Source organism: Pholis gunnellus, assembly GCF_910591455.1.
Source record: "Pholis gunnellus genome assembly, chromosome: 1".
Taxonomy (NCBI): Eukaryota; Metazoa; Chordata; class Actinopteri; order Perciformes; family Pholidae; genus Pholis; species Pholis gunnellus.
This window is the reverse complement of record NC_136528.1, coordinates 9583600-9600034: the sequence shown is the minus strand read 5'-3', so window position 1 is coordinate 9600034 and position 16435 is coordinate 9583600. Positions and strand designations below refer to the sequence as shown.

Here is a 16435-nt window from a genome sequence, read left to right as displayed (position 1 = left end):
ATACAGACAATTGACAGTTTGACCAGATGATGGCGCTACATGAAAAGTCAGTGAATCACCAAAGTCATTCAAATACATCGTGTGGGGACCATGAGTAAAATGATGACATTTAACAGTGCAAGGAATAACTTTAAACCTGATGGTGGCGCTAGAGGAAGTTAGGAAGTCGCCAAATACAATAGGATTCATCTTCTGGAGACCATGAAGGTCTGTACGACCTGTCATAACCACCCATCCAGCCACCAATAGTTGTTGAGGCATTTAAGTCTGGAAATACAAAAACACTGAACAAAAATGTGGTTTTCTATGTTAGGCACTTTTATTGATTTTGTATTACTGAGTCACAAACACAAAGATTATTGTCAAAGACAAAGACTGGTACACAGTATAGTTGTTTAGAGATTCAATTAACAGTCTATGTTAACAGTAGATGGAAGACAGTAAGTAATGATTCATAACATCTCCATGACAAAATGCAAGAAGTATTTACTAAACTATCTGTTGGTGTGAGTTTTTGGCCAAAATATAAAAACAGAGAGCGAGAATTTTAACTTGGTAAAGTTAAAATTGCGTCACAGAAATGCGTCACAGAAATAACCGTTAAGAGGTTTTGTTTATCCACATAAATAAAAGGGATCTGCTCTATTCGGATCACACTACAGTAAATGTTACCCTGAACGTGTTTTGTGCCGCTCTACTTCCAGACCTGCTGAATATCAGAATTATCACACTGTAGTACAGTAATTAAAGTAGTACAAAGCTATGAAAAATATATCAGTGTAAAGGCATAGGAGACTCGCTCAACAATCACAACACCACTACACCATCAAGAGTCACAAAGAGCTGGCCCAGGGGTACGCAGCCTTTGCTCTAGGAGAGTTCACTGCTGCAGAAATCAGGGTTTTGTATTAAGTCAAGCTTCAACTGGGACATATGCTGTCTTTAAAAAGAGGTATGGTATCAATGTAGAATTGCAAAGCAATAGATATTAGGAGATAAAGCTCTGTCAATTTAGTGTTACATTCACATTTCATATTCTCTCAGTTATCTGTGAGATTTAACACATTTGCAGATAGTCCAGCTTCCTAAAACAACAGCAGCCTACCCCTGGGCCACACTGATTATTACAACTTCTATCAACTTGGCCTGCCAAGTCTCTCCACTAGAGGACACTCTGGTTTCAACAAAAAAAGGACGTCGTGCCACTGCAAACTGTAGCACACAGCAAGAGGTCTCCACTCCCTCCATGACTCAAATCGAAGAAAAACCATGTCCAGATTAAAACGGGCTGTGTGAGTGACATGGTTCCCAAATCTATATTACCATCTACCATATTGCAAAAATGGCGAGTACAGATTTGGACGATTTTTTACACTCTTCGGGTTTTGGGATTATTCTGAAAACATGAGAGCTAGTTTGGACCTCCAGGAGACAATAACTGAGCCACAAAATGAGTAAAGAGAAAGAAGCTGACATGAACAAAGTCAAAGGATAGGTCCACATTCTTTTAAGTCGGTCTTAAAACAATTCTGCCAACATGTGCATTCAAAAAAAAAAAGTTATTGGAGGCCATTATCTTCTGTCCATGTGAGGGGTTTCCTTATAAACTATTCTAATGTCAGAGATGTGGGACAAAATCCACAGTCCTCTTTCTGTGAGACAGTTATTCAAATCATGTGGGTAACGTCCAAAATTAAAGAGATTTTAGTGCAAAATGTACTTGTTCTTCAGCGATGTCCTGACAAACAGGGAATTTTGAACAAAAAAAAGACAGTCGCACTTGCTACGACTACTTCATACTGAAGAAGCCAAATATTTGCAATGGTTAAACTTTGAAATGAGGTTTTGCAAAGAGCCAACATCTCTTACATTTTAATCGTGTTATGAAGAGATATTTTCACTGCCAGTCAGTTTACAGCGACCAGGAACTCCTAATATACATTATGTAAGAGCAGGTGAGTACTGCTTTAAAGGATAGGTTCACACGTTTTTAAGGGATCTCTTAGTATCCAGTATGAATAGGAGGAATAATTACAGAAGATAAGACCTATTTCAGTGTTCAGACTTGTAACATCGTGAAACTATCCTTTAAAAAGGCACAACGAGTACAATTTGTCGCTTACTGTTTGTAAACATAAGTGATTATTAAGAGGGATTCATTTTGTGTCAGTCTATATTGTTTTATAGGAAAATCCTACTTATTCTGCCTTAAAGGTTCACTTGAAAAAAATGTGAACGTATCCCTCAAATGCTAGCGAACACTGCTGTCCAACGGGAAAACAAACTGTATGAGAGCCGAACGTCAGGTGGGAATGTGAAGAGTGGTCTTTGCGTTCGTGTCCATTTTACATTTCAGCCGAGCACGTCAAGAGTGAGTAATCTATGAAAGGGTCCTACATGTCAAATAACTCCCCATATCACCGTTAAAGCGGCATAACGATGCGCTGATTTGCATTGTCATGGATAACAGATCCCACAGAAATGTACGGAATCTCATTTTCACACACCGCTCTGTAAGATGAAGTGAAAAATGTTCCTGCGTGTATGTCAACAATCTAATAAGTCTAAATGGTTTCACAGTAAGGATGTCACGATTTCAATTTTAGATCGAAATGTGATCTAAAATAATTTTAAATTTCAAACGATTCTCAGTATTATTTTTCCCTTCGCCTACTTGCGCTCTTCCCAAAAAAGAAAAGAAAAGAAAAACTCTTGAAAGATGACGCTGCGTAACTTACTGGTAGCCTGCAAATGCACTTTTTGCAACACTATGGCAACTGACGGAGTCGGAGAAATGACAGAGAAACAAGAGAACTGTAAAATGACACCCATATTTCACAGGTCAGTTTGATACAGAAATTGATACAATAACCTTTTTAATTAAAGTTTTCATTCGCTGGGATCTACGCAAGTTGAAATAATTTGTATCTTGATCTACGGTTATTCACTTTTACCCACGACATTGATTTTTGGGAACCAAAGTGCAGCCATACTACCAAAAAAGAAAGAAGCCTGTTTCGGAAATTTTGCAAAATGACAAACAAGCACACACACACACACACACGCACACGCACACACACACACAAGCACACACACACACACACACACCAGGCACCCACAGGGGCCACAGCAGGTGAACTCAGCAGTAGATGTGAAAATGGTGATTTTGAGTCAGCAGGCAGCGTTTCGATTCGTCGGAGGAAGCTTTAACACACAAACTCCTGCCTCATGCGGATGATCTGCATTAAGGCGGCCTGCACGTCCTCGTCCATGTGGCCCTGCGAGAGAGAAACAGTCAGAAATGAGCTTCAGTTAATCCATTTGTACCGTATTTCTCCCTAAAAGCTCTGTTGTCAATTACTCGCTCGCATAACGGTTAATCCTGCGCATCGGCTTCTGACTGCTGCGGTGCACTTACACATTCATATGTTCAGATAATTTGGACTGAGTCATACATTATTTTGTTCTTGCTTTGATAAATGATTTTGCAGCCGGCTCCCACTGGACGTCCAAACATTAGCGTTACCATTACATGTTCCCAAACCATCTGCACTGGCTGCCTCAAACAATCAGCAGACTTTCACACATTTTACCGAAGTGTACACATATGAGGTAGCATCTCTTCGCTTGAATGGCGACAAAGTGCTGAAAGTTGACTGATCTTGACCATGAATCAATAAAACAGACTTCATAACATCTTTTACTGGTTTTCTACCTATCATTCAATGATTGCGGCGGCCGTTTCTTGTTTTAACGTGCACTGCCAGTGTGTCGTACGAGCCTTCTGTGATTTGTTTCGCCTCTCAAAAATTGTAGACTGCATGCTAACTAGAGCCGTGCTGCAGCTGTTGCGACGGCTCCCGATGTCTGTCAATTACTTCCTTTAGCTCTCCGGATGGCAGAAAGTTATGACTAGCGAATAACATCTGTGAAGGGAGGTTTTTAGAAGTTTAGTTCATCAAAAGCGGAAAAGTGTTGCTGGGGAATGGCCAAGGATCGACAGAGCGGTCTGCCTTTTTAAGCAATTAAGAGTTTTAACGAAGATGATTCATCTCTTCTCCATATCAAGTTACATTGTGACTGTTCTCAACATGCTCATCATATCAGTACAACTATCTGAACAACAGAACCTAAGACCATTCATGGGAAAGGAAATCAGACGACCCTCACCCTCGCTAGAGATTAATGAGAGGAACGTACCTGTGCTGCACTGAGAAGATGAGTCCGATAAATGGAAACCACCTCTCTGTGTTGCCTCTCAGCATCCTTATGGAGCAGAAGAGAAAAGCATTAAGTGGTTATTGCACAACTTAATGTTACGACAAGAACAGCACACATTTCTCTCTACAGTTGGCTGTATTTTTAGATTTTAACGAAGAAAATCTAAATGGAGATGTTGAATTTGTATTTTCATCTCTATTCATCAAGTAAAGGAGGTATACACACTGTAATCACTATCATGATCACATGCTGAACAATCTACAGCTTACCTCACTTCAACCAATTTAAATCTTTCATTTCATTACTATTTCACTTCCAGTTATTCTTGTTTTAATCTGTCTTGAATCTTAACTGCATTATGTATTATTAAGTTTCTTATTTGTGTTTGTTGGTGCCTATTTCTTTACTCTCCTATATTGTAAATTCGGTCTCTGCATCAATGTATTTCTGAGTTAAAATAAAGGTTGAATGAATGAATTCTAAATTAGTCACTTAACGTAGTTTCCATATGTTGTATCCTAAACCAAAGTACCACATGGATTGTGAAGCCAAAATGTTGCAGCATAAACTTTACATTTTATTTATTATCTTAAGGAAAGTTTTTTAAATATCACTGTGCAAATAGCATTTAAATGAAAATGACCAAAAGACAGTTACTGTGCAGTAAATGGAATATAAAGCAGAATATGCACACGTCAACATCATTTTCTGTGTGTCCACTCACAGCCAGCTGTTGCTGTAGGGTCTTGATCTGGGCGTGGAGTGTTTCGATGTGCTGCGTCTGTCTCTTATTGGGCGCGTTGCTTGAGTATGCCAGCTGGGACAGACCGTTTAGTGCCTGCTTCAATCGCTCAACATCTGTCAGCAACTCTGTGATCTGACACACACACACACACACACACACACACACACACAAATGTTAATGTTCATCCATTTATCATTGCTTTATCAACCAGGCAACGAAACTGTAAGAAGAATTTCATCCCTAGAAAGAGAAACAAATCAGATTTTCTTTTAGAATGTGCATAATGCAGTTATTTTTCCCTTAGTGTCAAAACAGACACAAAATATTGTCAATAGAGGATTTTCACATTTTGCATTTATAGTAGTTATATTTAGCTAAAGTCAAACACACATACTGCCTGCACCAAATGTAGTTTGAATAATAAAACAATGACTGACAGCGAAGTTTTCATTTTCTGTTACCTTTTTGTCTTTGGCTTCAGTCTGCTGAGCTGATTTCTGAATCCCCCTTTGAAGATCACAGATGGTGGTGAGCGACTCATCGCATCTCTCCTTCAGATCCCTGATTTCTCTCTCGATGGCACGTCCCTTCTCCTGGACAGCCTCCATCTCTGTCCGGGCTCTGCTCTCACCCTCCCTCGCTTGCGTTGCCTCCCGGCGGGCCTCTTTGCCCTCTTCTGCTACGCTCAGAAGCTTGTTGCTCAGGTTGGCAGCCTCCTCCTCCAGCTGCTGCTTCTCCTTCTTCAGCTGGCTCATTTGGTCTTCTTTATAGTTAATTTCCTGGAGCGTCTGTGTGACCTGAAGGAGCTCAGATTGCAGGGCAGACACATCTTCGGCCCTCTGGGCGCCGTTCTCCTCCTCTTCACGGAGAGCCAAACGAAGCTTATTGACCTCAGCCTCCAGGGCTTCCTTGGCCTTGGCTGTTTGTTGCAGCAGAGAAGCCTGATCCCCGCAGCGCTCCTGAACTTCTTTCTGCAAGGCGCAAACCCTGTGGGCCTCCTCCTGCTGAGCCTCTCTTGCTTTCTTGCAGTCGGCCTGGGATTGCTGCATGGCGTCATGGAGCGCTTTAAGCTCCGTGTCGTATGTTGCAATCCGAGTCAACTCCGATTTCAGACGCTCGTGGAGATTCTGGATCTGAGCGTTGCCGAGGGCGTTCTGCTCTTGAAGATCCTCTTTCTGAAGCGTTACCTCCTCGTGCCGCTGCTCTAACTTGACCAACTTCTGAGTTAATCCCTCAAATTTATCCTTGAACTCCTCCTCCACATTCTTGTGCTTTTCCCCGGTAACCACAGCAGAGTCTAGCCTCTGTTGAACAGATTCAATCTCGACTTTTAGTTTCTCGTTCTCCTGTTTGATGCTCTCTCTTGCAGACGTCTCTCTGTTGTACTTATCATCCATCTCCGACAGCTTCACGGTCAACTCCTTCACCTGAGCGCTGTGAGAGTGATCTTTCTCCTCGGCTGCTGTCAGTGGAATAAACTTGGACTGAATAGCCTCCTGTATGGTATCAAGTTCTTTCTTCTGTGCTTCCAGTTCTTGGGTAAGCTTTACTGTTTCCTCCTGAGCCAACACATAACTTCCTGACACTTCGTTTGCTCTATTCTCTGCCTCGACCACAGCAGCATTCAACTTGTCTGCGATAGCTTTGTGGTCTTTTACGCTCACATAGTCCTTTTTCATCTCCAACTGGACTTTTTCCAACTTTTCTTTTAACTTTTCATTTCTTTCTTTCACATTCTTCAATTCTTCCACACTTTCTTGACCCTTGGTCTCCAACTTCAACCTCTCAGCTTTAACACTCTCTAAGGTGGAACTTAACTCCATCTTCACTTGCTCATGCTGCTGTCTGGGAACATACTCTCCCTCCAAGCTCTGCTTCAGAGTCTGGCTCTGCGTGGTCAGCTGCACACGCTTTTTATCGCTGTCCTCGCATCTCTTCTGCAAAAGTTCAAGTTTCTTCATCAGGTCGGCGTTCTGAGATCTCAGAGCGTCCATTTCGCTGAGGCGTCTGTCACTGGCGCTTTGGAGACTGCTGATGTTCTCCTGCAGCGCTGGCCTCTCGGATTGAAGCTGCTGGACTTGCGCCTCTGCTTTTCCGTAACGTTCGCTGGCTTCCACCAGTTTGTCCTCCAGCTCCTCCAATGCCGTTACCATGTTCCTCCGGGCTTCTTCGTGCACCGTCATGGGAACGTAGTCCATCTCAATCCTGCCGTTGAGCTCATCCAGCTGCTCTCGTAGTATATCTCTCTCCTCCTCGCTCTCCTCGACCTCCTGAATTAGAGCCTGGCTTCTGGCAGTCACATCGGTCAGTTTCCTTTTCAAAGAAGCGTTCTGCTCTTCGAGGGCTGCCCGTATCCTCTGCTGCTCCTCAGCAGACTTTGCCCCCGATCCTCCCTGGGATGACGGACTGTCCACCTTTCGATGGAGCTCTGCCACCTCCTCCAGCACGCGATCGTAGTCTTCCCTCAGCTCAGCAATCTGCCGTTCCTTCTCATCAACTGCGTTGCTCAGCAGGTTTTTCATGTTGTCAAACTTCTCAGCTGGCACTGTGTTGCCATGTTTAGTCTGGGTCTCTTTTAAGTGGCTTTCCATTTCTAGAAGGGTTTCTGCTAGTTCATCTCTGTCCGCACTCACAGAGCTCAGCTCTTGGTTCAGCTTTTCTGCCTCTAGCGCTAGCTGGTTCTCGCTGCTCTTGTACTCCTCCAAAGCCTTCTCGCTCTGTTTGAGGCGGTTACGAACGCGACACACTTCGGCCGAAGCGCCTTCATACTTGGCCTTGATATCCTGGAGCTGAGAGCGCAGCTCTTCTGTCGCCTGGCCCCCTAAGTGTTCCTTAACGGCGACGACATGGGCCTGCAGCTGTTTGACCTTACACTCAGAATCCAGCATCCTCTTCTGGACGTCCCCCAAGGCGTCCTCCAGTTCTTGAACCTGCTGGTCAGCCTGTTTCTGGATGGTTTCTCGGCTAAGAACCAGCTCTTGGCACTCTCGGTTCTTACGGTTCAGGGTAGTCTGAAGTCGTACCGTCTCTTCGTCCGCTGCCTGTTGTCTTCTCTTGACCGTCTCGAGTTCACGTAGGAGGGCGTCCAGTTCGCCAGAGACGTCCCAGCCTGCAGTGGGATGACTCTTCTCTGAAGGTCGAGACAGCGAGCGCGACAGGGCAGGATTCTGGAGCATCTGCAGAGAATGAGGAAAAACATTTTTAATTTGCATTATCATTTATTTCTATAGAAAACCAGACACTTTATTTGAGACTAGCAAAGAGTTGTTCATTGCTTTGTAATACATTTGCAAAAAAGATTCATCAGCTCCAATCAGGATCTGAATACTGTATAAACAGTTTAATTTGCATGCAGGTTCTACTGTTAACACAGATTGCTCAAATGCAAACTACTAACATTGTACTTTAGACTTTTGAAAGTCATGTGATTCCAGATAAAAACGTACCCGTTCAGAGTCCAGGCTGTGAGCTTGTTTGACCAAAATGTTTTCTTTACCTGCAAGAAAAACAGCATACAAACATAACATTCAGACCTCGTCATACTCTGCAAGTGAATATTTAAATAATTGTATCAAAGGTTTCTTTACGGTTCAAAAGATGAAGCTTACCTTTGATAACAGACTGTCCAGAGTAGTCTCCCTGTGAATACACACAAACAAATACTCATTACAAAACGGTCTAACTGAGACTTTTTCAGATAACATAATACAGTGCATTTACCAGGTCATGTGTTTGTTAGTTAATTAAGGTAACTGCAGCACTGATTTATTTCAATAACTTTCTGTATTTATTTTGCATTTTCTCAAAGCAGATACACAGTTGCCAGTTCGTTAGGTACACTTCGCTAAAACTAATCAGAGTTGAAAACAATAGTCCTTTTTGTCCGTACATTTTTGACGTTCGGTTTTGGTTGAAAATAGAGAGGTTATATTTAAATGTGTGATCACTTTGGGAGAAAGGTGCTTCTGTTATTTAGCCTGCCATCATTGAAGTAACTGGGGTTGACAAAATATTAGTAGAATAACGCTGTACAGTTCAAAATCATCAAACTACATCCTCCAAATTAACCATGAAGTTGAATCAACACATCTCTAAAACAGTACCAACAAAAACTGACCATTATAACCGTAACCTTGTTTTTGTTAGTTTGCAGGACTGTTATGTGTTCTGTGTTCGACTGCATTAGTTTTAGCTGGGTGTACCTAATAAACTATTAAGTCTGATTACAAATAAAAAATGTTTTTAATGCACTCATTTCGTTGAGGATTAAAAGCTCAAAGTAAAAATCGAATTAAGTGTAAAGTCACTGACCATAGTACTCCGGAGCTGAACCTTGACAGTCTCCTGGCCTCGAGCTCCTTCTTCTCTCTCTTTGGAACTGAGTAACATCTTCAACTGATCCTTCTGATTCAAGAGAAAGACACACAAAGATCAATAAATCACTGAATGATGGAAAATACAGTTTAATAATATAATTTATCAAAGAGAATATATACACTTTAATTGATACTAACTACTCCAAAATACATTTTTTTAACTTTTGAGAAATGTGCAAAAAATATCTGACACACCATTTTTTAAGGGCTTCTAAGACTATTATTAAAAACTGTAATTTTCTCATATATTAAACATAGTGTGAACCGTTTTGGTCTTTTAAAAACTAATAAATGTGTTGCAGTACTTTAGTCTACGGCGTGTATCTTTGTCACCACTGGAGGCGCCTCAAGTTTAAAAACATAATCAAAGGGGCTAGTTTGGAGCAAAATTGTGCAGTAAATATAATAATTTTTTCACTTTTATGAGTGAGTTATTATGCGATAGTTAATTATGTGTTTTAATTGTTGATACATTATGAAAAGAAGTGTTTTTTGATAGTAACATCTGACTCTCAGATGTCACTGCACATAATCATCAATTAAAAAGCAGCAACTTCTGGAAGAATGAACCTCCTTCATGAAACACACAAGAGCGCACAGCTTTACTTGTGTGCATGCACAATGACGTTTTTTGGAATTCATAGATTTTTGTTTTTGTTGATCTTTCTTTTCCGACTTTTAGACTAAAACAGTGGACCAAATTAGGTTTTGTTTTTTTTTTGTCTCAGGAAATTACAAAATGTTGAATTGCTACAGCACTTCACCTTGAATCCTGAATGTGTGGACCTGTTAGCATGTTATCAAGATCCTTTACGTCACAGCTGGACTGTGCTACCTTCCTTTCCCCTTCACCTCAACATGTACAGTTATTTTTAGGATTCAGAGGTCATACAGTAACGTAAGACGTCTGCACACTGCACTCATGATTGCTACTGCTGTATAACAAGATTCTTACAAACAAATGTAACCAAGAAAACAATTGAGAAAAGTGTGAATGAGGCCCACAATGTCCAATAAATCATTTCACTTTCATACCTCTTTTTGAGCATCTTCCACGGTGATCTTTTCCTGCGGATGAATAAAAAAAAAAATAAATAAATAAAATAAAAAAAAATAAAAATATATATATATATATATATATATATATATATATATATATATATATATATATACACACATATACAGTCAATTAAGGGATTAATAACTAACAACAAACCACTAAGTTTGTATGATTGAAAGTCCTTGTTATAATTCTGGCAGCTAAAATTGAGGAATCTATTATGCTCGCTGAATGAATAAGTCATCATTATTTCATATTAGCAATCACAAAACACAAAGCCTGCTTTGTGTTTTGTGATTGCCGAGTACATATTCCTTGATGTTCGGATGACGACATTAAGCCAAGAGATTTTGAATCAAATCAGCTTTTAATATTATCGTTGCTTATATTTGTCACCCAAAGCTATAGTTAAAGACTCTCAGATGTACCCACACAATGAAAAAACAAGCCAGCAGTAAAGGAAAAGCATGCTTGGAGGGTTGATCGAGCTGTTTAGCTATTCTGTAGCTAAGTAGCTCTTTGTTGTTGTGTTGTTTACCTGTGTGAGCTGTTGCTGCAGCACGTTGACTTTATCCAACAAGGCTCTCTGATCCTGGTGGTACTTCTTAAGACTTTCCTGCATGGTCTCGTTCTGCCTCTCCAAGTCCTGAAACACACACACACAAAACGATAAAGCTTAAAAATGTGAACCGACCAAAATACAATTACTGAATGCTAAAAACAACTAATAATGTATCACTGCTTTATGGACAAGGATGTCTTGATGATTGAATTTGACTTTGGATGCAGTGAATTCAAGCAAACACTCCCTAAATGTCATGAAGGTTGCTTGTGTGTGTGTGTGTGTGTGTGGAATAGGGAGGCTGACATTAAACAGCACTTACATGTATCATTTGATCCCTTCTGCTAACCTCAGCTGCCTCTGATCTCTCCACTGAATGCTGAGGATGAGATAGGATCTGTTTTACAACCATGTTTTGAAGATATAACATTACCAAAGGTTATGAAAGTGTACAGAACAACTCTCAGTTATAATCACTAGATGGCAGTCATGTACATCTGCGCGGCAGTGAGTAAGGCAACGTTAGATGTGATTAGAAGTGTGGAACCACTGGAAGAAAACGTACAATCTAAAGGATTCAAAGTGTCTTAGCATTTGAATGGCCTTCACCTTTAAATTTGCAATCTTTTAACAAAGAGACCTGCCAGAAAAAAAATGGCCACTCCAAATGTCAGTGTATAGTAGTATGGAGAATAAAGGCTGCTACTCTCTATAAGTGGGGTTTAATGGATGGTGTGAGCCAGTAAACTGATTGCTGCAGGATTACCTGTCGCTTCCACTGCTCCATCTTCGCGGCCTCTTTATCTGGAACAAAACGAGAAAACAGGAAGTTCAGATATACGGCTGTGTTTACAGAACAGTGTTTCTTCAAAACATGTTCAAGGAAAGGAATGCACTCAAGCAAGACAACAATATATCAGAGAAATACGGAATCAGGAAATAATCGTTAAAGTCAGAATTATGCCCTAAGACATTGTGGGATATTAAAATACATATTGACAAAGATTACAAAATAAAAATCAGACAGAATATTTACATTCTCCAATTACATAATTCTAGATTCTACAGCAGATCGAAATGTAAAATATGTCAACATGTGAAATGTGCCACACTTTGCTGTCGTTGCCAATAAGAGTAAGAGAATCACTGAATTAATTAATAAATATATAAATATTGTCATGCAGATAAAACAGAGCAAGGAAAACTCTAGAGACGTGTTGCTCTTCATTTAAATCCTCTTTCACCTTGAAAAATCTGTATGTAGATTATATTTTTGTGAAAGAAAAGGTGATTCTCAGCTTCAATGCCATGAAAACTATGCTCTTATAAACTGCAACAGAATTCTTTCATGTTTAGTCTCTGATGCCGTGTTTTGCCTTCTGACCTCTGGTTGCTTTGTCGAGGTAATTTTTGACCATGGCAACGAGCTCCAGGTTCTTGCTGAGGCGAGCGTAGTGAAACGCATCGTGACCCAAGCTGTCTACCGCCTTCACGTCAGTGCCGCTCTTCAGCAACACCTCCACTGCATCCTTACAGCTGTACTCGCAGCCCAGAATCAGCGCCGTCCTGAGGGAGTCAACAAACACCGTTTATGAGCGAGAACATGCACAAACTATCAATGGAACAATTGTGTCGGAATATGAGGATGTCGAATCAAAACATGTGGGGCAAAAAGCCAATTCACTGTGCATGTAGTTCCACTGCTGCTGAATAATTCAGAGCTGTGGGAGCGGAGCTGAGTGGATTTGTCCTTCTCTTGTCACCACATCTAGTTCTTTTTATTACATTTTTAAGAACCGTGTTTTGTTTGTGTTAGAAATGTTGCTCAGAAACAACAGTAAATGAATCAGGCAACACGTGTAATACATTATTGTGACGGTAAAAGTCATATTAAACTGAAAATGGAAATGTAAGACGTTCTGAGGGACTTTATTTTTAAAGTATCTAAAATATATACGATACTGTGTCACTACTGTAATCTATATAATTAAGCCATGGAATTTGTTTATTCTTATACCCCCAACAAAACTGGTTTATGTAGTTAGCCACGCAAATGTTACAGCATCGTATTACTGATGAAATTCTCAACATCTCCCTTTCAGAAATACCTTTTTAATTTATGATACATTTTAATAGCTGGCACAGAATTTACAGTATTTTCTGTCAGACACAAAAGGAAATCTACAGAGATTCAAATTATTTTAAGTTAATAGCCTACGCCACCTGTCAAAAGCTGCCTTTTGTAAGCAACACAGACTCCCAATTATTAAAATGTATATATGCCAACAAGCTAACCAAAGATCAACACCGTGATGGGGTGATGTTTCTTACTTGTTTTGTTTGTCCCGGATGGTGATGTCAGCCCCTCGCTCCAGCAGCAGCTGACAGATGCGTGGATGACACATCTGGGTTGCCAGCACCAGAGGTGTCCTGCCATCCTGGAGAAATCAAAACACATACACATAAATACACAAATGTACATCGAAAGAATCAATTTATACCCAACGTCAAAGCAAAAAGTGTAAAACAGAATTTAGAAAGCGCTCATTCAAGTGGACTAAATCAATATTTATTAAAACACCTTTTTGTGCTGCTCCAACTAACCTTTCATGAAATGAATGACCGTCATTGACAAGGAGCAAGCCAATCAAAACACTTTTCTACAGTGATCACTGAACTGAAAATATCTTAGAAGTGACCATTACAACACACAGTGTGAAATTAAGTGAAATAAATTCTCACGAAATCAGTGGTATTCACAGAAGCCCCACTGTCACAGAGAAGTTTCACACTTGAGGAGCAGCCGGCCATGACTGTGGAGAAAAAGAGAAGAAATGACATCACATGTGCAGCAGCGTGGAGCAGGGTTTTGTGTTGAAAAGCTATACTAGCACACTCTTTAAAATCAAGACAGCACGGTTTCATTATTATACTGGAATCTTTTATGTAACATGGTTCATATTAATGAGCATGTGGATGCTCTGCTCATCGGGGTTTTCATTTATTTTAAACAGAATAGAGTACAGTAAAGCCGTGACTACGATAATGTAAAATACAGTCGAGTAGAGTAGTTACTACGGTAAAGTAGAATAAAATAGAATAGAGTAGTGAGGGGTAGAGAAGATTAAAGTCGTTACTACAGTAAAATTGAATAACGTAGAGTTGTTACTAAGGTTAAAAAGAATAAAGTACAGTAGAGTAAAGTAGAGTAACGTCTTTGCTAAGGTAAAGTAGAATAAAGTAGAGTTAAGACTAGGGTAGATTACAGTAGAGAGTACACTCAGAACTAGAGTAGAATACAATCAGTGCAGTCAGCACTAGAGTAGACCAAGTACTAGAGTAGAGTCTGCACTTGAGTAGAAAGTCAGTTTTAGAGTAGACTAAGCACTATACTACAGTACTAGAGTAAAGTCTGGACACAAGTAGAGTAAATACTAGAGTAGCGTGAGTAGAGTCTTACCAGCATCATGAAGAGCTGTTCTTCCTTGTAGGTCCACATTTCCAACTGGACTGTTGTGCTGCAAAACAACAGAATCAAGTAAAGTTAATTATTTTACTAGTTATGAAATATCTCTGGATCCCTGTAGAGACATAATTGTGTGAAATAATATCTCGATATATGGTTTCATCACGTTATGATTCCATTAAAATAACAACGATAAATGAATACATTTGAATTATTGCTCGTCCCTATTCAACGCAGTAAGACACCTCAAAAGTATTTTTTGCAATCAGAGTATAAATAACCACGGAGTGTCCATAGAGAGAAGAAAATATGTAATATACAAATAAATGAATAAATAAATAGGGTCACAATTTACAAATGTGTGTGCACAAGATATCATTTGAAACCTCAATTAAATTAAATCATTCCGACGTTTTGTTTGTTCGAGGCCCAGTCATTCATTCCAGCCGCCACCTGCTTAATAAGGTCTTTGTTGTAGATAGCTGTGGATAGACCCTTTAATTAAGCTTTACTTCAGCTTCAAGATGAGTAAGCAGGACATGTTGACAACACTTGTTAATAAATCGTAGCCTCGATACATATTTTCCCTCTATGCCCAGTGTCTGCAAAAAAGGAAGTTACTGGATATGATGCTGTTGAGTCACCAGTACCAACTAGTGGTTGCCTTTCTTCATTGTAGCTGGATACAATGAAGTTAAGTGGATAATGAAGTTAGCTAAAAAGTATTTGACCTGAGTCTGGATTTTCAGTTATTCAAAGCCAGAAGAACTCAAAAGAATCTCAATAAACAACTCTATCAAGTTGGTAATGGGGAGCAAGTGGCTTATTTCACAAAGATGTTACATTTTGACAAATACTCCCAACAGAGGAGAGAACACTGGATGTTTCACATCAAATATATCCCTGGCTTTAAGTATTTATTTCAAATAATAGTTTAATTATGTTTTAATAGTTGTCGAATAACATTATTAATTTCCACTGGTTGGGCAGTGGAACCTGAGATCAACAGCAGGCAGGTCATATTAGGCTAAGTGGCGCTGTGCTGATATGCTTGTGACATCTCTACCCAGTCAGTCAGCTGGTTGGAGTGTACCACTGTGGTGATGAGGGCCTGTTATGAAAGCCTTGAGGACTCAATGCTAACAGGGGCCTGATGTTGCTGGGTAGGCTTGCCAGCGAGCTCCACTATAAAAACCCAACTCTCTCTAGCAACAAGGGCCAAAAATTAGCAGCCCGCTCAAATGACAAAGCGAAGGAGGCGGGGGTTGGCCGGGTGCTGGGGGGGTTGAACCGGCCATGGGAGCTGACGGTGGAGCATGGAGGGGGGATATCCTATACCTTGAGCGTTTGGTTGGGCTGACGAGGGAGATAGTGGAGGTGGTGGGTGTTGGCGTCCAGCTGCTATGTCTGGTGTGATGACGGCACCAAGAATGGGCGGCAGGTTTGCAGGAGGGTAGGCTTGTCAACACCACTGACAACCCCCTGCCAACAGCCGCGACCTCAGTTAGATCACTGCCATGAGAGAGGTGGGGGCAAGAGGAAGGGCTACAACACTATGAGAGCACAATATTGCAGAGATAGCCCCCTGATTGTAAACACATAAATCCCCCAGTGGGACACGGTGACTCAACAGGGCCTACTGTTGACCGATACGGAGTGGGCTCAGCTGCCAGAGCTGCTTAGCAATAATTATTTAAAGAAGGAAACTGCTCTGACTGGCCAGTGACTGGGAAGCAGGTCCGCGGAGCATTCATGCAGTAGAGTGTGTAGATGCACAACACACCAACATAAGGAGCAAGAAAACGAAACAAAGTTTGGCACGTTTTTTTTTTGGTTTTTTTTAAAGGAGTAAATACAACAGTCAGGTACAAATATTGTTGGAGGAACACATGGAGGACAAATGTACTTTACCTGCAAGAGCTTCTGCACACACAGAGAATGCCCATTTCTTGAAGCCTGATGAAGAGCATTTTTGCCTGCAAGCAACACAAACAACAATTTGAAA

At 40.6% G+C, this 16435-nt stretch overlaps 1 protein-coding gene across 2 annotated transcripts in view; it reads right to left on the bottom strand.

The window, feature by feature from the left end:
* Positions 1-314: 314 nt before the first annotated feature.
* uacab (uveal autoantigen with coiled-coil domains and ankyrin repeats b) overlaps positions 315-16435 on the bottom strand; it is a 39911-nt gene continuing 23790 nt past the window's right edge. For both annotated transcript variants that reach the window (XM_079158487.1, XM_079158488.1), the window contains exons 4-19: positions 16342-16406; positions 14425-14482; positions 13707-13777; positions 13296-13402; positions 12349-12530; positions 11731-11768; positions 11287-11343; positions 10941-11048; positions 10378-10410; positions 9278-9370; positions 8575-8605; positions 8413-8462; positions 5428-8142; positions 4946-5098; positions 4201-4266; positions 315-3278 (exon numbers count right to left, since the gene is read on the bottom strand). In XM_079158487.1, coding sequence (XP_079014613.1) covers positions 3207-3278; positions 4201-4266; positions 4946-5098; positions 5428-8142; positions 8413-8462; positions 8575-8605; positions 9278-9370; positions 10378-10410; positions 10941-11048; positions 11287-11343; positions 11731-11768; positions 12349-12530; positions 13296-13402; positions 13707-13777; positions 14425-14482; positions 16342-16406 — 3899 coding nt within the window. In that variant the 3' untranslated portion in view covers positions 315-3206. The remainder of the gene's footprint in view (positions 3279-4200; positions 4267-4945; positions 5099-5427; positions 8143-8412; positions 8463-8574; positions 8606-9277; positions 9371-10377; positions 10411-10940; positions 11049-11286; positions 11344-11730; positions 11769-12348; positions 12531-13295; positions 13403-13706; positions 13778-14424; positions 14483-16341; positions 16407-16435) is intronic.